This window comes from Chlamydotis macqueenii, chromosome 14 (assembly GCF_036417535.1).
Source record: "Chlamydotis macqueenii isolate bChlMac1 chromosome 14, bChlMac1.mat, whole genome shotgun sequence".
Classification (NCBI taxonomy): Eukaryota; Metazoa; Chordata; class Aves; order Otidiformes; family Otididae; genus Chlamydotis; species Chlamydotis macqueenii.
Window position 1 is genome coordinate 20484755 of NC_141569.1, and position 24643 is coordinate 20509397.

General features: G+C 51.5%; 1 protein-coding gene across 1 annotated transcript in view; it reads left to right on the forward strand.

Moving 5' to 3' along the window:
- The first annotated feature begins 1968 nt into the window (after window positions 1–1968).
- The window catches only part of STK32A (serine/threonine kinase 32A), a 32843-nt gene continuing 10168 nt past the window's right edge, over window positions 1969–24643 (forward strand). Inside the window, exons 1-6 of the mRNA XM_086758521.1 lie at window positions 1969–2060; window positions 4947–5129; window positions 11982–12037; window positions 13246–13397; window positions 16241–16414; window positions 19819–19856. Of these exons, the coding sequence (XP_086614647.1) occupies window positions 5078–5129; window positions 11982–12037; window positions 13246–13397; window positions 16241–16414; window positions 19819–19856 (472 nt within the window). The 5' untranslated portion in view covers window positions 1969–2060; window positions 4947–5077. The remainder of the gene's footprint in view (window positions 2061–4946; window positions 5130–11981; window positions 12038–13245; window positions 13398–16240; window positions 16415–19818; window positions 19857–24643) is intronic.

The following is a 24643-nucleotide window of genomic DNA, read 5'->3' on the forward strand; positions in this document are numbered from 1 at the left end:
TTACTTTTAAGGGCCCTTCAGAGGAATAATATCGTTCTTCCCCGCCCCTCAGGAGGGTCTGCAGTGTGTTGATTAACAGACAGTAGTTTGATCCTCAGCTGGAATAAATGAATCCTTGCTTCCATACGGGTTAGACAGGCCAGCTGACACCAGGGACATATTTACCCACCCAGAAAACCCTCACTCCCTGCTTGTGGGAGAGATCGTGCTGCTGGAGAGGGCCCTGGGTGGTCCACGCCTCTGTGCAGCACTGGGAGCAGTGAAGGGAACGGGCGTGAGGTGCAGGCACACCTCACCACTGCCTCTTCTCCGCAGTGAACTCCACTGCATCTAGGAATTCCACTTCTTCTTCCCAGCTCTGAAGTGTCACCAGGAGCACATCTTCATCTGTGGCCCAGAGATGTCCTTGCGTGGTGGGGGTCTGCGGTGGGACAGGGCTTCTGCTGCTGCTGCTGCCTGAATCCTGATCTCCTCGTAGTCTTGCTGCTCTTGGGTCTACCTGCTAGGAAGTGTTGGTCATGTTGTAGGAAACCTGAGGAAAATCTACACAAACAGCCCTGACTGATAGAAGCTTTAAAGTGTATTTTGGACATGTAGCTCACAGGTACGCACAGGCCAGGCGGTAGCTCCATTTTCCTTTCCTGCAGGTAGTTCCCTGCATTCAGCTGTGACAGTCCTGGATGCCATATATTGCATATAAGAGGAAATTTCCAGCATTTTCCCTAAATTTTGAAGTTGGACAAATGGGTGTCAGTACAAATGAAGGAAAGCTGTGAGTGTGATTGTGGGTAGCAGAAGAGAGAACTGCCGTTCATTATTCCCTAACCCGTCTGCATACAATGCCCCTGGGCAGAGGTTGGCTGTTCCTCAGAACCAGTTGCAGGAGATCTGCCTTCTGCCCTCTCACTTGCTGGTTTTTTGGTTGTTTTTTTTTTTTTTTTGTGTGCCCCATAATTCAGCTTTAATACATGATTTCTGTCAACAAGCAGGGATACTGAAACTCCCCAGATGACCCCCACTGCAGAGAACAGCTCTGAATCAAACTTTCATAACATTTACGCTTCTGATGCCTCTAACTGTACTGGATTTGTCCTGGGTTCTAGCTTTTGTTGAAAACAGAATCTTAAAAATAATGTTTAGAAAAGAATTCTAATGACTTAAGGTAAAAATTTTCAAATTTCACTTAAATCGCCAACATGAAAGATGAAGTAGAAAGGATGTTCAATCCAGCAAGTTTTAGTCCGTCCAGGAAAAGCTGCTCTGAACACACAGGGTGCAGGTGATGCTCTGCGAGGTCTGGCCCGGCCAGCGAAGGGGGTCTGGGGGCTCAGCAGCGGCTGGGGTGCAGGCGGGCTGCCCGCCCCGGCAGAGCCGCCTCTGGTTCAGCCCCTTTTCGTTCTCTGTGCGGTGGCTGCTGAATCCCATCCCCGCACAGGGCCGTGCGGGTGGTGTCCCGGGGACGGGAGCCCTGAGAAGGGGTCTGACCTCTGGGCTGGGGGCGAGGACCGGTGTCCCCCTCAGCTCTGCGGTGAATCCGGCCTCCTCCTCCTGCAGCCCCCGCGGTTATTTCTCAGACGATTTGATTTGGTGCATTGGACTAAAATTCAGAGAGTTTTAGGGGAGCCCGAGCTGCATTTCAGCTTGCTGGCGCTCCTCCAGCGAGACATGACGGCAGCTAAAACCGGACCACTGCTCTGCCTCCCCGCGCTCGGGAGCGAGCGCTGCTCTCCCCTGGAGCCGCGGGGCCGCGCCCGCCCCAAGCCCCCGGGTCGAGGGGGACCGGTGTCCAGGGACACGGACAAGGGGGGGGACGCGCGGCTGCTGTGCTGGGCTGACGGCGGGCACCGGGCGGATCCTCCGCCCCGCGCGGCGCCCCCGAGGGCGTGGCGGCGCGGCCCCGCGCCCGCGGCCGGTGCCTGCTGCTCGCTCCCGCGGCCGCCGAGCGCATCCCCCGGCCGGTACGGCTCCCCGGCCGCCCCGCTCCTCCGGCTCCTCGCCTGCTCCCCGCCCGGCCGCCCCGCAGGCTGTCGCCGCCTGGGCCCCGCCGCCCCCTCCCCTCGGTAGGTGCCTCCCTCGGTTGTGCCCCGGGCTCTGCATCGGCCCCGCGCTCCCGGCTGCCCCGCGGCGGGGGATGCGGGGGCTGCGGGCGGGGTCGGGCTGGGGCCGCCGCCGGCTCCCCGCGGGGAGCTGGGGGCTATCGCTGGTTTCGGTGGGACAAAGGCGGCGGGGGCGCGGCGTGTGCTGCTGTGCTGCTACCGGCCGAGGAGCAGCCCCGCGCCCCGCAGCCGTGCCTCGGCCGTGGGGGCTGGGGGGGACACGGTTTGTGAGCCGCTCCGGGTCCGCTTGCAGGAAGCCGGGGGTCCCGTCGGTGGTCGTTCTCACAGCGCCGCTAGCTGCTCGCCTTCTGCGTGACCGGCTAACGCTTCCCCTGGAACTGCTGCGCTCTTCGCTCGTTCTCTATTTTTTTTACACTTGCAGTGCGAGTGTAAAACTCTGGCCACAGCAGCACAGCAGTTACTTTTCCTCGGCTTTGGTTTTGCGTTTATCCGCGGCGGCGTGAAGGTGCTGCCGGGCTCTGGAGGGGAGGCTGGGCATTCCCACACAGCCGCTTTCCCATGCCTGGGACATTTCTACGGTGGCTGCCAGACCGGCTGAGGGGACCGCGGGACCCCTGGAGCTGGTGCCACGCTGCTCGTGCAGCGAGTGGTCCGACCGGGCGGGAAGTTCACCGGCAGCATTAGTGCTCTCGGCGCGAGGGAAAGTGATGAATTTAATAATTTTGTGACTCTGAGGTGTGAAATGGGAAAAGATGTATCGTTACTGTACCCTGGGTACGCTTTATAAAGATACAAATCCTAGTAATTGTTACTCAGACTAGCTTAACTTCAGGGAGTACCTGCGCTCCTTCCTCGTAGCTGTTTGACATATTGTCAAAAATAAAATAAGCTACAGACTCCTGTGCAGCCTTGGTTGCAGCCAGTAAGATCACTGTGAGGTAGAAGCATCCGTATGCGAATCTGATTTATGGCTCCTACATCCGAAGGCGTGTTTTTCCTCTGCAGAGTAAGTTTGGGGCTTGAAAGGAGCTGCCGTTGTGGTTTTGTTTCAGGCTGAGGCTTGGTCTGTTCCCTTCAGAGGCGCCGACAGGGATTGCAAACATTTGCTGCTTCATTTGTTTAATTGTTGGATCTCGTTTCAGCTCTCTGAGATGAGAAATCATGATTTTAGGTTTTGTAATAATTTGCACTGGGTTTTTTTTTTTTTGCCTTTTGAGAAATGCAAACTCTCCCGCTCTTTGCTGGGAATAGCGGGATCTCCGGGAACCACAGCAGCAGCACGGGTGGGTTGCAGTGAGCTTGTAAAATGCCTCGGAGAGAGCGTGCCTTGTGTGCTGCCTCTGGTCTGGAGGAGTGCCGCTGGGGAGAGACTGGGGAGGGCTGGGGAGAGACTGGGGAGGGCTGGGGGAGACTGGGGAGGGCTGGGAGAGCTCGCAGCTCCAGCTGGCGTGGGGAGGATGGGTACCGTCGCAGTGAGCCGTACGTCGCTTTGGCAGCTGCTGCAGTTTGATCCACAGTCGGGTTCCCAGGATTGTCGTATCGGGGATGAGTTTCACATCACTGCCGCCCAGTTGAGGACAACACCCAAATCTCAGGATTGCTTTTAAACTTCAGGCAGGCTTTGGTACTTGCTTTGAGGTAATCGTCCTGACGCAGGGCATGAGGTTAGAGCTGCGTTCCTGGCTGGGTGGTGGAGATGAAGTTGCTGGAGAGAAGGAGCCGAGCATGCTGCTGCAGGGAGCCCTCAGCGTCCCATGGCAGTCCATTTCCCAAGAGTGTCCCAGTAATTCTCTTGTCTCCAACATATTTTTTATGATTCTCCCCTTTTGGGATTAAACAACATGATTTTGTTACTTTTAAGTACAAATGTGAAGCTACTGAGTAGCTGTGTTTCCAGAGTGGAGATCTGAGAAAGACATGCAAGGCTGCGTTGCATCCTCACACGTTCAATGAGAACACAAATGCCCTGGAGAGCACTCCGGGTGGGATCAACTCCGGATCGTGCTGCGCTGGTACTCCCTCATTTTATTCTTTTAGGGCTTTGTACTTCCAGCAAGAAATGAATGTGTATTTCACAGGGATGTCAGTATCAAAAAGCGTGTAAGCGCTTTAAAAATAAAACTGCTGCTGTACCCATGTGAGATCATTCAAGCTGTCTCGAGTGCCACTACAGTGTACGGCACCGTATGCTCCAGTGTACACATACGTGTTTGGGGAGAACTGGAAAATTAAAACATGTGTTGTCATCTGAGGAACAGACCTGTCCTTGCAGCGTCAGAGGAAACCCAGCCCCTGCAGCCAGCGCTGAGCCATAGGTCAGAAGATTTTCTTTTTTGTTCATAGTTCATATCGAAAAAAGTTTTTAAGAAACTGAATGGCAACTACACCTTGATTTTCCATGGAATCTTTTAATGAGAAAAAAATAAAAAGGTACGGTTTTGTCCCAAATGAAAGACTTCTCTAACAGCTTAAATCAAGAGGTTGACAATTTCTTATATAGCTTTTACGCTTCCAGATGACCTTAGTCGTCGAAAGTGCCTTTCTGATTTTATCTAGCCAAGTCACTAAGTCCATTTATTTTGGATATTGACCTCTACAAATAGTCATAATTGAAGCTACAAAATATAATATGTTGAATGACGCAGCAAACGTGAGCCAGATCCTCAGATCTTCAGTCTGCTTCTACACTTCCCTTAGCGGGCGGCAGTCCTGACCTGGGTTCCAAGGTTGTGGTGCTACTGGGTTTCTCTGGTAAACTCCACTCTAACGTGCTTTTCCCCTGATACTCGGTTTTGTCTCCAGAGCAGTGAGCCTCCTGTGAGAAACCTGCGAGCTGCAAAATGCTTCTGAATCCCGAATGTTATGAATTTTGCCTCCTGCCTTCTCCAGGATGCACCAGCAGAACGTTCCCCAGCTCTGCCGGGAGCCGCGTGCGGTAACGCTGTCCTGGGGGCACCGGCTTGGAGCGTGGTGACGTAACTGGGAGAAGTGGAGAGAGCTGAGCCAGGGCTGAGCACACCATGGGAGCAAGCACCTCCAGCAAGTCACCACCCTGCGATGAAAACGAAGACGGTAAGAGCTTTTCCAAGTTGTCTGGGCCTGCAAAGTCCACCAGTGCAGTGGCTGTGACTCCAAGGCTGCCGCAGAGCCATGTCAGGTGTCCTTTCGCGTCCCCGCACCGCAGCCGGGCACTGGGACAATAGCTGTTGGCAGAGGTTTGGTTTTGAGCTGTCTCTGGGACGCTGCCAGGCGCTTTGAGGACAGGGGAGAAGAGCTGCTGTTCCGAGGCAGGGGAGGTTTGTTCTGGAGATCACAGCGCAGGGAGGACTGGTACGAAGTGGTGGGAAGAAAGCGTAGTGATGCGTGTTCCCATCCCTGCTTCGGGCTTGGCGGGAGGGCCAGCAAGACCTGGGCAGCAGCAGTGGGGGCTCCTGGCGACGGCACAGCTGGGTGGCTCTGCCCGTCGGCACCGCGGGACCGGCACACCGGCTTGGTCGGCCAGAAGGGAGAATGCACTGCTGAGAGCAGTTCTGGGGAGCGGTGTCCCTGTGCTGCCGAGAATATAGAGACACTCACCAAAAGATTGTTCCATAAAGACATTTCCTGTTGTGTGTGTCAGCTTGCTGAGTGCCATACAGGCTTTCACCTGGGTGCAGTCATGAAATGCATATGTAGATAAATACGAATACATACAAATCGAAGTGTGCAAGAACATAGATGACTCGTAAACTGCTGTCCCAAAGGTAATAACTGTCCCCTCCAGTCAGGGAGGACGTAATCCTGATTACTGGGGACGTAAGGGGGAAAGGAGGGGACACTGGCCCACACCTCCGGAGCCGTCCCACTGTTCGGTCTCCACACGCAGCTGCCGACACACATGGCTGCTTGGGAAAAGTGATTGCCCAGCAGCGTGTTCCCTGTGCCGTCCCAAACCACCCTGCTGTGATCCAGCCCTTCTCTCTGCGCCTCAGTTTGTCGTCCCACAGAGACCATTTCCCACGTTGGGGTCTGCATTTGCTGCTGTTCATGCAAAGGGAGCCGCGAGTCGCTCCGTCCTTGCTGAGGGGTCCGTGCTGCTGCGCCTGCAATGCCAGCTGCATGTGTGGCTGTCTGGCTAAATTTACTGTGCTCCCAAATGAATAATACAACTGCTTGTGATTTTTCTTTGCTTTTCTTTTTTTTTTTCAGTTACTACCTGTGCTAGCTCAGGATGGCTAACACTTTTCGCATTCCTGATAGCCTTCCCTGGGGTGATGTGTCCTGGCTGTGAGATGGACTGTAACAGATTGGGCTTTCCTTGGGGTGGCTGACCTCTGCTGAGTGTTTCTCTGGGTTCGACATGCTTCATGTGGTGTCAGCTCCTGTGGCTGAGAAGTACATCAGTTCCCTGAGCCACACAGTGACCTGCGCAGGGTGACTGTCCTTGGGGCAGTAAATCTTCTCGGACAGGGGATTTCTTGTGAGAGCCGGCTCTGTGCTTGGAAAGGGGTTGGTTTCAGCAAACAAAACCTGACACCGCATGAAGCCCTTATTAGCGCTGTGGCGAAGGGCACTGGGCTCTCTGAGTGCAAAACGCCGTACGCCGTGCTCGGTGCGTTCGCGTGCTGTGCTGGCAAGGTGAGGGAAAGGCCCAGTCCTGAGCATCCCAGGGGGTTCGGTGTTGATCTGTCGAGTTGCTGTAGGCTCAGAGCTCACCCTTGCACCCAGACACAGTGTCCAGACTGGTGCAAAACATGGCCCTGCCCGAATTTAAAATGTGGTAGCACATTTTTTCTCTAATTAGTCATATTTTAATGTACTGGGGGGAGAGAAACCCAGCTGAACTGGGGATGTCCCCTCTTAACTTTTCCATTGTCTTGGTAAATTTGTGACCAGAGACTGTATTACCTTAGATATCACAACCTTGTCCTCATTTCAATTTCAATTAAAATTTAAATTAATTGAGAGCTGCTGGGTACAGCAGGGAGCAGCACAAGGGCTCTTCTGCTCCGTGGCCCCGGCAAGTCTCTTCCTGGGCTGCGGCCGGTGGAGAGCAGTCCCCCCTCTTCAGCTGTGCTGTCGAGAGACTTCTTCTTTGGGACCTGTGTAAACATGAACAGCAGCAGCTGGGGCGGTGTAAGTGCTCCAGTGCCAGGAAGGCGCCTGATTCCTCACAGCCCGAACTGCACCACGGGCAGCTGGGTGCTGCAGCTGCGTCCGCGCTCGGGCAGTGCTCTGCCCCGTGCCGCTTCCTGGGTCGTCGCTGCCACCCGCTGCCGGGGCAGGCGGCAGCATCCCTGGCTAACGAGCATTTGGCCGTTGCACCCCAGAGTTGGGTCTGCCTGTCAGAGAACTGTGCTGTAATGTTCGGTGGCTTAATTTCTCTGTACTACCTCTCAATTTGCTTAAAAATAAAATAAAAAAAAAAGACTGGGAGAATAGTCAGGCAGTTGCTACAAGGTGAGACCTTTTGCAAAACAGGGTTGGTAAGGAGCTGACTCGAGGGTGAAAACATCTGGATTTGTACTGTGCTGTAGTTTTCTGGATAGCCGTGGGCAAATTACTTCATTTTCCTGTGCCTCCATTCTTCAGCAGCGGGCTTCCTTCTCCTCCCGCAGCTCGGCCGTTCGCCCACGGAGCGCGGAGACGGGCGGCACGGAACAGGGCAGCCGGGCTCATGCCCCGCTCAGGCCCTGTCGTCCTTTGGTACGCACACGTAGTCATAGCATCTCTTGCCTATTCTTCCAAATTGCTGTTGCTGTAGTTTGGCTGTTTTCTGTGGCATCATGGTGGTTTTTCTTCCAAGATGAACTTCTCAAAGGGGCTTTGTTTGCCTTTGGCTGAAGTGGGATGACAGCATTATTTTTCTCTCCATGTTTCCTCGGAGTAGGCACAGTTGTGGATAATAAGCTAGTGAGATGAAAAGAGAATGTAATAAGCAGACAGAAGGTTCAGTGCTGCAAGGTGATCTCCCCTCCTGGTGTAGTCGGGATGAGACCATGTTAAAGCCGGATTTCCTTTGTGCTGCTTCTGGGCAAAAGGGTGTGGAAAGCATCCCGGAGGCTGGCAGCCAGATGCTCTCCCCAGGTGGCCAAATTTGCTGCAAGATAAAGCAGAAATAGATAGTAGGTGGGGACAATGGCTGGCTGAGATGGACTTATTTCGTCCTGCGGTCCTTTGCCAGTGTCCTCTCCAGCCCACCATCAGCTGCTCGGTCTTCAAATTGCCCTGGGACCGAGGAGAGTGTTAGGCGTGTCTGTTCCTCTGCCTGGATCGGCTCCCCGGTGCAGAGGGGCTTGCGTTACCGCTCCTGGTGCTGTGGCAGCGCTGGTTTTCCCGAGGCTGCAGAGCAGAGAAGGAAAGGGGAAGGGGAGGGAGGAGATAAAATGAAAGTGGGAGACATTACAGTGCCAAAAGGAAGAGGAGTCGTAACGGGCCGTGCGGTGTTGTGCTGGCTGCGCTGGGGTGGGAGGACCCGAGCCTCCTGAACTGCTGACTTCCCCTTGGCGGATGGAGTCTGGGGGCTTTGGCAGGATGGACCTGTCTCTGATGAGGACGTTTTTCATGCCATCTTTTTTATTTAAATATTGTTCCTTGGACCTGGGTTTAGAAATACAACCCGTGCTTTAAAAACGGTATTTCAGGCTTATGCTTCAGTTGTTTCTTTATAGCAATTGCGTTATCTTCCTTGGCATCTCTTGAACATCATTTGTCTGAGTTGGCATGTCACATGAGTTTTCTCTCTGAAGGGCAAATGCTTTGGCTTTTTCATTGTTCAGAAGCCGTCAGGCAGTGAAATGAGGCTTGTCAAATCTGTAGATTCAGGATGAAGAGCATGTGTTTGGTTCCTGATCTTGGACACCACAAATCTCAGTACTCTCTGGAAGTGACACTCTGGACTGGCTCGCTGTGAAAGTCGAGGATGATAGGAAAGCTAAACTAGAGAGGTTAACTTGTGATTGTACCTGCTTGGAGAGTCTGAAATAAAAACTATGCAATTTAGCTTCCTTATAACCAGCTCAGTTATAGACCTGCGTTTAAAATGCTGATGAAAATATTATATTATATTAAAAGACAATGAGGTAGAGGGTGTTAACATGCAAAATCAGGCTGCCAGCTTAACTCCTCTGGATTTGCAGCTGTTCCAGATGTTAATGTCTGGCTGGACCTCTGCGTTTCGTGCCTCGCTCTCGCAGCGCCCCGTGCGGGGTCCCGGGACTGCGGCTCCGCTCTCCCTGCAGTCCTGCACTGCGTCATAGGCCAGGCAGCTGCCACAGCAAACCTCTCTCCCTAGCCGGCGCAGGGGCCTCGTTCCCCTCTCGTTTTGCCCTGCCGGTGATAAGCATCTGCATGCTCCCGTTTTGTTCTGCAGGTATCCACCACTTTTCTCTCAGGTGGTCTAACTGGTAAACAGGTCTAGTTAAACTCCATCGTCGTCAACTTGTATTTAGCTCTGGTATTTGCAGCTGTTGATCCAGGTTTGAAAAAGGGGCTTCTGTGCCTAAAAGCTGGGTTTTTTTCCAAGAGCTATAGCTGGAAACCATAAACTTTGCTTTGGTTAGATTGTGGCACCCTCCCTGAAAAGATAACGGCAATGAAAAGGACAAACTTTTAATTAGTGTGCCTGTTTTAAAAAATAATTCTGAGATTGGATTACCCAGTGGGTGTTACACTCCTGGCCAGGTTATGCAGTGGCTGTTTTCAGCCTTTTTTGGGGAGGAAGTTTGGCCAAGCTCAATGGGCGGTGTGGCTGAGGAGGTTTGATGACCCTCATGCCCGTTTTTGTGTTGAATGAAAGCCAGTCTGTCTGGTTAATTTCTTTGGAAAATACATGCATTTCATTAAAAAAAAATCCACTAGAGAAGTGTGAGTACCCATCCCTAAAGTCGTGTGGTGGCAAGGACCTAGTAATTGTCAGTCCTGTCATCCTTGTCAGAGCTGAGAGGCAGGGCGTCTCCCGGGGGAAAAGGGTTTATTTCTGGCTGGTACCGTGCACAGGGCTGTGACGAGGAGGTTGGTTTGTGCTGTGGCAGAGCCATTAACAGCTTCCTTGTGGCAGTCTCATCTGATAAAAAGCGCTGGGGACAAATGCCTCTTGGTTTCCGTGCTGCGCAGTTCGGTTGTTGAAGAAGGCAGCAGATGACAGTGAAGTTGAGAGCTGCGCTTTTTGAGACAGCCTGTGGTCTCAGAGAGCACCGAGAGAAAGCTCTGCAGCCTGCAGCACAAGTTGCTCATGCACCAGCGTTCCTGTGAGAAGAGGACATCAGCGTGTCAGCAGCTGTTCGCTCCCAGGTGACCGCACACGCGCAGCGTGGGTCCAGCACATCCTGGGCGTGTTGCAGCTCTTGGCTGCAGTACGAGCTGTCTGCGAGGATCTAAGCAGGCTCCAGCCCAGCCCTGCAGCTCCGGAGCTGGGGCGGTGGGCCGTGGCGCAGCAAGGGCGCCGGTGGCTCGGCGCACGCAGATCTGTCTGCTCGGGGATGGTGCAAGCTTAGTTGAAGTGTTTGGGGTCAGCCTGAGAGGGCAATACCGGTGGCACCCGACGGAGCTACCAGCCAGGGCTTTCTGGCACGACACTCGCTGAGAGCCCATGTCTCGCAACGAGCCTGTCGGCAGCCCGCAGTGAGCCATGGCTCGGCTTTGGCAGCCCAGCCTGGCCCAGCTGCGGTTTGGCAGCCTGGCGCTGCTGGCTGCAGCTGGAAAGGCCCCCGCGGGTGCCTGAGGGCGCTGTCAGCAGGCAGGCGCAGGCGTGACTGTGTCTCTTTGCACAGTGAGTGTTTTCTTATTTTGCTTGAAGCCAGAAGGGAAAGAGGCCTCAAGGCTTTCCTCTCGTTTGGGAAAGTGCGGGAGGAGGTGTGAAGTCTCGTCTGGTGGCAGAACACCACGTTGGTGCTATCTGTCGGTTCCAGGGGTCACACTAATTAAAGCTGATCAGTTATAAACCTGTCAGAGGCATTTCTCTGGTGCCCCAATCAAGTGCTGCGGTGCGGTTTGGTTCAGCCAGCAGATCCCTGAGCGTGGCCTGTCCCCAGCGGATGCTGCTGCCCCGTGCCTTGGATGCTGCAGCCTTAGTGGGGTTCAGAGCGTTCGACTCGGTGACCGTTGCTGTGGTGCCTCATCCAGCGACCAGCAGCAGGCTTTCAACCCGGTGCAGTTAATCTGTGTTTGCTGCACGGTAATTCGATTTGCCATTTCTCTGGATCTGTTTATTGCCAGAGATGAAACACAGGCAGCTTCCTCCTGGCCGGTCAGAAGCACTTGGTGCGAGGGTCCCTCAGACGAGCACTCACACCCTCCCTCGCAGCGCGGATGTCCGCTTCCCAGTCCCATGTGCAGCCCGGCGCCAGGAGGGGAGGTGAAATGAGCGTTCGTGTTCCTCCCTCCCTGTTTGAGTGCGCGGCCTGCAAAGCTGCTGCGCTTCTGCTTCTCTTCTGGGCAGAAATGGCCATTCTGGGCAGAAACAGCCATTCTGGGCGCTGAGGGGCAGGGAAGCTCACGTCCAGGTTGCTGTGCTTTTCTTGCGCAGTTGTTGAGCGGTTGTCTAGAATAGTACAATATGCAGATCCAGCCACCCATTTGTGTCTTCGCGTGGTATAAACATTTGATGGCCTGAACTTCATTGCATTTGGTTTCAGCAGGAATCAGATAAGAGTTTCGTGTTTAATGGGAGGGCAGAGTGAAAACTTCCTTTGGCGGTTCCTTGCCTAATCTGCCAATGCAAAAGGCTGATGCAGGGAACTTGCCTTTGCAGCCGAGCGGGAAAGGGAAAAAGCCTGTTAAACGCCAAGTTGTAAAGAGCACCCCAATCTCCAAAAGCAACAGAAAGTTGCTAGGGTATCCCTTGTTTTTCTCAGCTCTTATCTTAAGGAGGAAAGTAGAAATAATGTAATATCATCAAACGGTTGCTCAGCCATTTAATGTTTGAATGTTTGCTTTTTGTTGCAGTCACCTTCGACCATTTTGAAATTTTGCGAGCTATTGGGAAGGGCAGCTTCGGAAAAGTAAGTATCCCGTGAAGTAATCACCTTTTGGACAGCTGGAAATGTAACTGAGAAATGGGCAAATTAGAGACTGACATGAGAGTGAAGAAATAAACCCCTGCGTTGTCAATGAGCGTTGACCTGAGCTTCCACTCCTGGTAATCAAGATGGAATCACAGCCCCATTCCTCATCCGTTCCAGAGCCACAAATTGTATTACAGGAGATTAAAATGAGATACTGATAAATCAAATGAGCTGAATTTCATTATGTTTCTGGATAAGCATTTTTTTAAGATTCCTCAGTGAAGCAGCACTGAACATCATGATGCAGCTTTAATGAAGAACTGCGATCAACGTGAAAGGCCTGGCAGTTTTTTTAAGGGGCTGTTTTTCTGTGAAACACAGTGTTTGTTATTAAGCATCACGTTACAGTTATAGGTTGGTTTTATTTTTATGCTGTTATGGAATTCCACACTTGTATACGCTGACAAAATTGCAGAAGGTCATTTGCCTCTTCACATAAAGGCACTCTCACATCAGAAACAGGCTGTGTCCTGGGTGCGGAGTGCGACAAAGATCTCTAGACAAAGAGATTTATTTGGTGGCAAAACAAAACAGGTTGACTGAAACTTTGCAAATTCATCCCAAACTTGTAAACTGTTGTGGAAACAAATCTGAAAAAACAGTCTGCTTTGTTTTGCAGTTTTACAAAAGCCGAGTCTTTCACTGAAGCAATGTTTGTTTCCAGATTGATGAAATGTAACTGTAAGAAGGGTTAAAACTGAAACCCCCCATGCCCTTCCAAGATAGCCTGAGGTTCTTTGTGAGCTGAATGAAGCTTACCGAGAAGCGGGAGATGAGGAGCTGCTCCTCAGTTTGTAACCCATAGCTCTGTGGTGGGAAGGACTCTTCCAAACAGCCGCCGATGTGGGAGGGATGGGCACGGCCAAGATCAGTTAGTGCTGTTAAATAAAACGTCGACTTGTGTGTGATTTCCTGTCTCCTGTCTTTGTGCTGATAAATTCCTTCCCCTTGCCTTTCCCCCAGCAAAATTTCTTCTTTGGCTGAAAACTGGGTGAGGGACTTCGGGTGACGTGCAGCATTGCAGCGTCAGTGCTCGGGGCTGCGGCTTTGCTAAAGCTGCTGGAGAGGGCTCGCGTGACTGTGTGTTACCTGCCTGCGTTTGCTGACAAATCGTCTCTGATTTATCGCTTGATTTGCTCACTTAGGTCTGCGTTGTGCAAAAGAACGACACCAAGAAGATGTATGCCATGAAATACATGAATAAACAAAAGTGTGTGGAGCGTAACGAAGTGAGAAATGTTTTCAAGGAGCTGCAGATTATGCAGGGCCTGGAGCACCCCTTCTTAGTTAACTTATGGTAAGATACTGCTCGGTTGCTTGCTGGGTAAGTTAGCATTGTCAGTTAGAGACTCCTCTCGGGCCAGACTGGCCCACTTTGCTTCTGCAAGGCAGTTTTGGGAGCAGTTGGCGTGTTGCCGTCCGCAGCACAAGGGGCGTTGAGCTGCGTGCTGCGCCGGGCCTGGGTGTCTCGCTGGCGGTGGGGGGGCTGCCCGAGGTGCTGGCGGCAGGGCGAGCGGCACTGATTGCCCGTCGTTGGCGCTGGAGAACGCGCGTGCGGGCACCATGGGCTGGTCCCGCGGTTCTTCATTGGGGATGGGGCCCCTCACCTGTTCCACTGACCGGGGCTCTGCTTTCAGGGGAAGCTTCTTTAGTTAAACAAGCAGTTAGCCCCCTTGCCCCCCAGACAAGCACAAGAGAGTTTGTTTGTTCTGGTTTCTTCCTAGGCAGGTGTTCCTTGTTACCGTAACCCAGTTTTATTTAATAGCGCTCTTTTGCAACAAACAGCAGCTCTGAGGAGCGCACAGTAACAGCACGGGATCGATAGCCAAGCAGTGCTCTGTTCGCAGGGCTTCCCTGGGCAGTGCTTTCTTCTCATTGCCTCCTGATGCTAATTTTGTGGTTTGTTTTGTATTTTAAACAGCCTGCCTTAATACCTTATTGGTATTTGACTGAATTGATGCTAATCAGCAAAGATAAAAGTAATTTATCATTGAATTTACTTGAAGAAAAATAGTACCATTCAGATCTTATTGCAGAAACCCATACATCTGCTGGGGAAATGTGTATGTAAGAGTCTCTTTCCTTTAGCGGTACCTGATAAATGCAACCTGCGTGCTCTGTTGTAGTCCTTTTTCAACCATTAGCAATGGGATTGCCCAGCTGAGTGATAAAAGACGCACTAATTCTTCCCCCATCGTTTGATTCAGCATGTTCTCCTGCAGTGGGGCAGTAGAAAGGAGTTTTAAATAAGCCTCTATTATTGTTAGAGTCTGCCAGGTTAATTTTATTAGGGCACCGATAACATTTCAAGTAGTGTGGTCTCATACACCACATGATCCAGTGGCCAGTATCCTGTAGTTATAGGATTCCGCTGGGGTGGTGTTGGATCTATTTTTAGAATGAGGTAGAACTTATCAATGCTAAACACAAAAAACGAGGGTAAAACACATTGAGGATCACAAACCTTTGAATAACTTTGTGTTTCTTTTTGAGATCTGCTGTAGCTTGAGTGCTGTTAGGTGAACTCTCATGGTTTTGGTGGTGTTGCCGTGCGGTGGTGTTCTAACCGGATTTGAGTGAGAACCATGCATCCAGAGCTTTGGACATGTCACCAAACTTTGCTCCCCTACTTGCATGAGCAGTTCCAGGCAAAACTCACTCAGCAGCTGAGAGCTAAACAGCATACGCATGTGGATAGATCCGTACAGAGCAAATGGCCTGAGCTGCCCTACTGCTGTTCTTATCGTGTCGTCCCTGGCCTTGGGTATAGCCTTGAGCATTCCTGCACTCTGAGTGACACACAGAGGGCAGGCTGCTTGTGGAGTCGTGTTCTGGTTTGTGGTGCTGCTCATCCCATCAGGAGCTGCTGTACCGGTAAGAGAAAAATCCGTGAGAAAAAACCTCATAGCTGATGGTAGGACTGTCTCAAGGGGACGCTTGGTAAATAATTGCATCAAATGAGGTCACCTGAAGAGGAACAGCAGGTAGTGGCCACATCCCCTGTTGTGTTGAGCAAATGGGTTCATTAGCAGGCTGCTGCCAGGAGTGGAGCCCGGTCCTGAGTGCCCACGGTGCAGAGGCTGCTGGCGGTGGGTCTGGGCAGGGCTGCGCCTGCTGGGTTGGGGCTGCTCACGCTGCGCCCATGGCCGGCTCCCTTGGGCGCTGGGAGAAGGTGAGATATCCATCTGGGAGAGCTGAGTGTGAACCCCGAGGGGAGCAGACGGTGTTACCCGGAGCTCCAAGCTGGGTTTCCACTGCTGCATTGGGTTACTCATGGCTCAGCTGGGGCTTGGCAGCAAGGGCAGGGATCTGCCATACGCAGTGTTGGCTGGGGCGGTGCAGGCTTTACGGACGGCTTTCAGAGCACCAGCACAGAGTGACGTGGGTCGCTCCTGGGGCTGCACCACCCTGCGGTCCGAGCAGTGGCTGTTGGGGTGGCTGGGGCCTCTCCCGACGCCCTGCAGTGGGTGGCAGTGGTACCATCTTCCTCCTCACGCATCCTGAGTGGAAGCGTTTCGTTAGCTCGTAGCTGCTGGCACCAGCCTTTAATTGCTGAGCAAACAAAGCTGCACGCTGCCCGGCAATTCAGGAGGCACGCAGTTACAAGGGTTACTGTGAGATCCTCCCCAAAATAAAAATGTGTGGTCCACACCTCCTGGTCCCTTCCTGGTCTGTGTTTTCAGTCACTGCCACTGGGATCCCGTGAGAAACGCTCCTGTGCCGCCTGCCAGACTCCTGTCCATCTCCCTTCGCAATTGTTTCGGGAGGAAGCCAGCAGCAAGCTGCGTTGGAGCGATGGCTTTGGATGTGGCTTTGTTTTTGAAGTGGGTGGTAGTAACAAGTTTGACAGAAAAACATTGGGTTCCTCTTCTTCTGGGGGGCCTGCTGGTAGTTGTTTGTACAAGTTGCACTGACGTGGTTATGGATCTGAAGCTAAATTACTGTCATCTCAGTTATTTTGAGAATATAGGTGGTAGGAGTTTAGTCCTACCAGGAAATAGACCATGGAAAGGTCACGAAATTATTATTTACCATGTGAAAAAGTTCCAAGGAATTATGAATATTCCCAGAGGTGCCTTATGTCCCTTTTTAACAGTTTTAAAATATTCTCATCCTTGAACCATGCTTATGCCGTTCTAGGTACTCATTCCAGGATGAAGAAGATATGTTTATGGTTGTAGACCTGCTGCTCGGTGGGGACCTGCGTTACCACCTCCAACAAAACGTGCGGTTCCAGGAAGGCACCGTGAAACTCTTCATCTGTGAGCTGGTGCTGGCCCTCGACTATCTCCAGAGCAGGCACATCATCCACAGGTCAGCCGGGGACCGGAGCTGGGCTGGTGCTCGTAGGCTGCGGCAGAGGCGGACTTGTTCCTCTGTGGCATGAAAGGACAAGTGGAAGCTGAAGAGCTAAACGAAATATTCTCTCACACATTTGCTTTTCTGTAAAACACTAGGCTTCCCAGAGACAAGCTTTTCCTATATGACAGGGAGCATGTTATTTCTCCCTCTGGGATAGCTGTAATATAGCATATTTGATTTGTTTGCTGATCCTGCAAAAAGCTGTCTCTGGTAGGTTTAATTAGCTGTAGTTCATTAATATCCATCCCGGTCCCGGGAGGGTAGGTGTCGGCGTTCAGAATTCCCCTGCTGACACGCAGGAAGGTGTCTGCCTTTTGCTCCCCTCTCTGTAGCGCACTGGGAGACAAGGAACAGGACCAAACACAGCTTTTTTCTGTATGAGGGTAAATCGCTGTCTAGAAGTGGAGAGAGTGTCTTTATGGCCACCAAGATTTCTCATGGCCAATGAAGAAATGTTTGAGTTCTTCCCACAGATGTGAAGACCTGCAGAATAGCAGAGGGGGTAGAGTGTTTCCCCGGTTGGCAAGTCAAGGTTTGGCTCTGGGCAGACAGACATGCAGCTCTTTCCCACTGGTGTACTGGGCAACGCGGACCTCGGGGGTGCAAAGGTTTGACTTGGTAGCTGCTGAGGGACAGCAGAGGGTTAATAAAGGCGAGGAGAAGATTATCTCATTTATAAATACCACTCCAGAAGAGCATTCTTCTGAAGTACAAAAGTAAAGCATGGTACAACATTTAAAATGGAGATGGTTCCGGTTGTTGGTAGGGGAAGGAACACGCTGTCGAAGGGCTGATGAAGGTTATTGCCTGTTCATGGCCGTAGTGTTTGGCTGCCATTTCCAAGGTGGGGAAGCAGAAAGGCTGTCGCTTGCCATGCCCATAGCATGCCTCTGCTCCTGTTCAGAGCCCCAGAGAGGTTTTGCTCTGCCTCAGTGGGAGTCAGACCTCCTTAGGGATGGCTCCCACTTTCTCAGGAGTCTCATCTTTCGTGCTGCTTGTTTTGTTTTCTGCCTGCCTAGATTTCTACTCTGATGCCCCGATCTTGGCAGGCAGAACGTCCTGGCTGCTCCGTTCGGCTCCAGCGGGCACTGCTGTGCTCCGGGACGCGAGGCTGGCGTGCAGTGACAGGGGCGTTGCTCTGGCCGCCTCTGCCCAGCACCTGCTCGCCGGCACCAAATAATGGATGAGCATGAATTAAACATCGTGAAATGCAGCCTCGTCTGTCTCTGCCCTGGCCAGAGAGGGGTAAATCCTCCTGTGGAACAAAGTGAGTAGGGCGCAGGCCTCGGAAAGCAGGAGGGAGAAATCCCTCTCGTTAGTAAGGCGTTACAATGACTGGTAGTGTCTGTGGGCTGAGGGGCTGGAGGTGCTTCACAATTTGATGCTGTAAGAGCAAGTCTGCATGAGGAGGAGGCTGTTCCTCCTAACGATGAGAGAAGTGACAGCTCGGGGAGCGCAGGGTGCCCGGGGCTGCGGGCCCACTTCTGCGCCATGTCCCGTTGGCATCGCCCAGGGGTGTGCTGGCGTCCCGCCACAGCTGCGGCGCAAGGGCAGGTACGAAGGGGACAGCCAAGGGGCAAACCTGCCGCCATTCCCCGGAGGGTTCTCCCTAAATGTAGGGGCAGGAGCTAACGTTCATGCTGCGAAGTGCATTTCAAGCAGCTACACGAATGGAGTACAACAAAATATGTATCGCAATCAGTAAAATCTGCAAATTATTTAATTAACACTGTAATGCGAGTTGTTTAATTGATGCTGTGACCGAGCAGGACAGTACTGGATTGATAAAGTGACTCGGCTGAGTCGGTTCCACTGCAACATCTGTAACTGGGAACATCGGGAGGCAGGAAAGCGATTGCAGAGGCAGCAAACACAGACTGATGGCTGGAATTATTTCCCAGCTACATGTAGACGAGTGGGACATATTTATTAATTTTTTCAAGCTAGGAAATGGTATAATTAATTTATAAAAAATAAATACACAAATAATCAGTAAACAAAATTATCGTTGTTCATTGTTTGTATCCAGGAATGATCTCGCTGTGCTGGTGTAATTCCACAGCTGCATACCAGGCTGAGGTCAGAAAAGGCCCCATGGAAAAAAATATAATATTTTTTTTACAAGGTTGAAAACTGGGTGAGAAAAGAAAACCTGTCTTTGTGGTTCATTTCAAAACTTTGAAAATAGTTTTGTACCAAGGGATTCAGAGAATCCTTTTTTTAAAAAAAACCCTCTTTTTGCCGAAAAGTTTCTTAAAGTTTTTCCTTAAATTGCTGTTTTCTCAATAATACCAAGTGTGGCACCGTTTTTGCTATCAAATGCAGTGTTTCTGACCACCTGGAATGTTTGGCTCTAACCTGTGGCACGGTTTTGCTGTGCTTATGGGGAAAACCAGTCGCTCACCTGAAGCCACCCCGTTCTCCCTGGATAAGGATGCGTGTCCCTGTGGTTACCAGTGTGATGGGGGATGGCACGAGCGCGGTGACTGATATTTGCAGCCTGCTGGAAGTGGTTTGGGTGGGAAGATGGCAGAGAACTGTAAGCTATTACATGACAACTAGATATATTGTCTTTCCTTGATTCTAGTGGCTAGATGAATTCCAACTTGATGTTTAAAAATGCGATCACTAAGATAAAATCCTAGACCTGCTCGTTTCTGCCCTTTGGGCGTGGTGGGCAGCACCAGACAGTGCAGGGCTGGTGCAGGTGTCCCTGCCCTGCGTGCAGCCATCTCCTTATGGTGATTAAATTGCCAGGTGCCTGGCTCGGGCGGGAGCGGGTGAGCGGGGACTGCTGTAATTAGCTCATTAAACCCAGGTAATGTCTTGTAAAGTCACTCAGCTGGACACAGTAGGTATATCAGGTGTACGGTTTCTTCCCTTCGACAGAAAGCATCAGCGTATTATTATGTTACTCAGGAACAAAACCTGTGGGGAGCCTGTTTGTTTCTAGAACAAAGATGTTAAAATAATTTTATTTTTACTGAGTAAATGGGGAATAGCTCTCACTATAGTATTGAAACAGAGTAAGAAGTGAAAGGAGGAAAAAGATAAAAAGAAGCTCTAGCCTTGTGGGTGGGCTGCCGGGGTGCCGCTAGACCAAAGCGCGGCAGCCTTCGCCGCCGTAGCCCTGCTCCACCATTTCTGCTTTTGCTGTTCCGTGAGTTGTTCTGTGCCTGCACCAGACACTGCGGGAGCGTCAGGGCTGAAGAGTGCCAGCAAAGACACCTTCTAGGGCCCAATGTCTCTGGAAGTGTTCACCCCAGAGCCTGGGCTTCCCTGGAGTGTCTGCAGCCGTGTTTTGTGTCGCTTTTCTAGGCTAACGGCTGTCTCCCCTCCTCTGCCTTTTCTCTTAGAGACATCAAGCCTGACAACATTTTACTGGATGAGCACGGTAAGTGCCAGCTCTTTGTGGTCATGCACGTGCATAAAAGCAGAGTCAGAAACAGGACATCCAAATAACATTGAGGTGCTTGCTGTTTTCCTCATTTTGTGTTGCTTTCTCTCCCCAGTTCGGTTAGGAACGGGACCGTCCTTTCATGCTTTGGTTGCTGTCTTTCGCTTTTTGAGCGGCAGCATCGTGTTCCTTCCGGGAGCTGGGCACGCTGTGGGGCTGTCCTGGTGTTTAACCGGCACCTCCCCTGACTGACCTACTGTGTCTCTAGAAGGCACTGGCAGGGGTGACACGTTTTGTGCTGCTTGGGGCCAGTTGCCTAGCAAACCTTACTTTAAGACCTTCTTGACTCTTGCTTGAAACTCACTCAAAATGTAGTGATTTGGATGGAAATGCTAGTGTAATTGCAGGCTGTGTGTAGTGTATGCTCACCAAGAGAATGACCAATGGTTGAACAGATAGTCTGCGTTCAGGTATTTTGTTTCTCATTGGGCATTTGACATTGGGAGAGAGCTCCAAAGAGAATTTGGAGCTTGGTGTGCTATAGAGTTGCTGTAATTTTTTTCCTTCGTCTTTTTTCTTGGGCAAAACTCTTAACTATATTTTTGGATTACTGTCTAGACACACCTTTTTGTCCTGGCAAAGCTCTCACATTGGAGAGTTGTCTGATATTTATTAGCTTTTAACTCATTAGAAAAATGCCTTGTCATTTCATATTTTTTGAAAAATATGAGTAACAGGCTTGTTGTGAGAAATCTTTATTAGCAAGGCACTTGAAGAGAAAAAGGCAGTGCAGGGACAGGGCGTATTGGAATTCGTTATCACTTCAGAGGCTGTAACAGAGATGCTGAAGCTCCCGAGGAATGGCCGTGGCTCTCGCGTGTGACTAGGGTTTCCTGGCAGCACCCGAGCCCAGACTCTGTCCATTTTGCCTGTGACCTCTAATTTCAAAGTGCCAGCTAATTATTTATTTAGGAGCTGTCAGCAAAGCTGCTTCTGCCTCCAGGCGCAGTAGCCTCTCTGCAGCCGCACCCGGTACTTCTGCTGCCTCCCTGTGCACCGAGCGATGCAAGGCCCGTCCTCCATCCCACCAGCGTCCACCGATGCACCGTGGGCCTGCGTGGCCGGGGTGCTGCCGGCACTGCCGTGGCTCCGGGGCCGCCTGCCCAGCCAGTGTTGTGCGGTGCGGGCGCAGGGCTGCGCTCGGTCGGTCCTGGCCAGCGGGCACTTGCAGGTGACCTGTCACCGCCTGCCAAGAACCTCTGCGCCCCGCGGAACTGGGGCGGCACAGCCACCCGGGAGGGAGCTGGGAGCACTGGAGCCATGCAGATGCAGGTCAGCATCCCCCAGAGAGAGGAAAAACAGAGGAAAAAGCTCTGCTTGTCTCTGCAGCGGCGTTCAGCTCAGCAGGATGTAACCTGCAAACTTCTATAATGACACTGCAATTTGGGTTGATTTTTGAGCCTGTTCTCTGCTCACTGTGATGTTTTAACTGGTTGTTGCAGAAGTTTCAGGGTTATTTTCTATGGATGTACCCTTGACTTCAGTGTCCTTCTGACTATGGCTTGTAGTATTTCTCTTCTTCATCCATGGCAGCACAGGGGTGTCCTCTCATGCATTCAGAAAGCTTTGTGCACACACAGTTTGGTTTGTTTCTTGTCCGTGTTATCATAGAATGTTTATCTCTGGTTAGCTGTAGTAGATTGTGCTTGTTTTTCAGTATCTCCCTACTGTGGAACTAAGCTGCAGCTCCTCCTTCCCTCTCCTCTGCCTTCACCAGGCTTTCACAGCTGTAATCACAAAATATATCCTATTTGCTGACAGCAATTTTTTAAAATGTTCTTGATTGAGATCAGTCCCCCGAGAGTACGAGGCACCTGAAGATCTTCAGCAGTCAGACCTCAGTCCGTTTTTCAGATTCTTCTTGCCACCTGGCTCTGCCCTGTGGTCAATCGTCCTTTCCAGCTGTGAGGCACCTTTCCAGCTGTGACTCCTTCACCCTTCCAGATTTACATACCGAAAGGCTCCCATGGGCTGCAGCGCCCTTTCTGCTGGCGTTCATCACCTCCGAGGCTGCAGGAGCCCATGTGCACATCATCTGATCGTTGGGTGGGAGGCTGGGCCAGGTTCTGATAGTACAAACGCCTCTCACGATGCCCCGCATTGAGATGTGTTGTCCTGCTGACTGCCATGGGCTCAGCACGCACTTCGTGTGTTTCTCGCCCTGGTCAGCGACGTTCTGTGTTACCATATCAATTTCAGCTAAGAAATTAAAGTGAGCCGTAAATAAAGCGGAATACCAGGCACATGTCTTTCTGTGCAATAAATAAAGCGGTTGTTTGGCATCAGAGACTTGGATCAGATCCCACAGTGAAAAAATCCTCACCAGATGACCACCTTCAGCAGTTGTTCCAAGCACAAAGTTATTTTCTCCATTAATAAAACTATCGATTTGTCTAAATGACAGCACAGCTCACCTGGGAATAGAAGAATATAACAGATGGCAGTTTCCAGGAATTGTGACTAATTCATCAGGAGCTTTTGGCCAAGTCGTTTGTCTAATAAAATGGAAGAGAAGCTCGGATTTATCCCTAGTAAGACTGAGAGATTTTTTGCAAGAGCCCTGTGATGGCTTTGCTCAGGATTATTTCTTGTACCGTGGCCAAAGGGCTCTCGAGGGCAGTGCTGAAACGGGTGGGTTCATGCCAGTGCAGCACTGGCCCCTTTGCTCTCTTATCCCGGTAAGAAACGTACGGCACTGTCTGTCCAAGAGCCTCCCAATGTCTCTAGTTTCATGTTCTTCAAAATGTTATCTTAGTTGAATCTGCAGAAGCCTGGTGTCTTTTGCACAAAAGCTGCTCTAGAAAGGTGTGGGGATCACGTAGTGACAGAGGTGCTGAATGTGGTAAGAAAATTCTTTGCCTTAATGCAGAGCCAAGGGCTTGATCTGGAAGTGCCAGTTTCAGGCGGAGAGGATGAACGGTCAGGAAGGACGTGGTGTGGAGTGCAGCTCTGGCTTTGCTTTTTCAAAACTGGCTGCAGTTAGAGATGCTGAGCAACCAGGAAAACACGAGCCTCAGAGTTTGCCCCTGAAGCCCGGCAGCAACAACCAGCGCTTCCCTCGCGGTTACCAGTCGCTGCCCCGTCCACCCTCTTCCGTAGCGCTGCCGTTCAGCCTCGCCATTCCGTCCGGAGCCTTCTTCCTCAGCCTCACTGGCTCCATTTGGTGATTTCCCAGGTGGGCTATTTGAAGCAAATCATTTAGAAGACGCAGCCAGAGAAAGGCACATTTGTGCTTGGAATATCAAATTCTTAATCAGTCTTTGTGATTCATATTTATGAAAACAGCTCCCCAGAAAGTGAAATGAGAGCTAGAGATGAAGGGAAAAACAATCCAAGGACGTGGAGGACTTATCCCGACAAGGCAGTTGTGTGTCTCTCCTACCTCAGGTGCTCCCCAGTGATTCGATGCCCGTTCTTTGGCAGGCAGACTGAGGGGGAGAGGGCCCGGCTGACTTTGTACAGCAGCGTAGGCAGTGAGGAGGGACACGGGCTCTGGACGGAGCCGCCGGGTACCGCGTGAGAGGCAAGCTCCTACACCTCGCTCACGCTTTCCCAGCAGCGCCCACGGCTCACCAGAGGGATGTCAAGTTTTCCTTTCTTCCCTCCAGCTGAAGCCTGAGAAGCACTGCGGATTTGATGAAGTCTGTGCCTCGGTGGAACCCGCTGCCCAGAGAGCCCACGGGTGCAGGCGGGTCCCCCCGGCACAGGGCGGTCGCAGATCCTGCGGGCTCTGCCTGCCTCTTCCCTGCCTGCGGCCGACTGATGGTGGAATAGGAAATTGCTGGAAAGCTGGATGATGGCTTCATGGGGAGGCTGAAGGGCACTGAACGTGCCCGGGGTTGCATAAAGCATGGCAGGCTGCATGCTGCCACCGCTTCTGTTGGGAACCGGGTCCGCTGCCAGCCGAGACAACAAAAGTTCAATACCAAAGCATCAACTTCTAGACATACGAAATGTTATTCTGCTTTAACTCATGCGCTGGAAGTGGCAGTGGATTTCTAGCTGCTGAAGCTGATGACTGAGGGAAAAATTGCCATTGCATCTCCATCAGTAGAAAGCCCCTTTGATCTCTGTGGTTGCAGGAATCACCGATCTCCGTTGTTGCAGAGGAGGGTGATGAGTCTGCAAAACCCAACATACGAAACATCTGATTTGATACCGAGCCCAGCTTTGCCAGGGATGGGCAAGTTCGGTGCCGCAGAAGAAGATGCGTGAGATGAGGAAGAGACTGCCTGCACTTAATCCGAAGAATCGGGCTGAACCCATCCACCAGTTTCAAAGAAATTCACTTTGGAGAAGCCAGCCTTGTGTTGGTGACCTGTGTTCGTGATCGGCCTGCTCGCTGGTGCGAGTTTAGTGAACGTGGAGTAATTAATTAAGTGGTTGCGGAAAAAAAAGTGCAAGTGAACGAGCGAGCAGGAGCTAGGTGGAAGCATTTTCTTTCTCATCCCTGCAGACCGCATCCACCTCTTGTTTCCTTTCCAGTTTGCAGGCGGCAGTTGTGCGTATCGTAGCGGTGACAGCAGAAACCATTCCTACCCCACAGGGAGGTTTTGTGGTGTTTGAGTTTCTGGCACAAGGCTCTTTTGCTTGCTGCCAGAGGTATTTTGTTCCTTTCTAGAGACATCCTCTAGTGAGGAAAATGGAGAGTGCTTAGTACCTGGGAACACTGAATGGCGAGTAGCTAGAAAGCCAGAAATATCAAGTTTGTTTGTTTGTTTGTT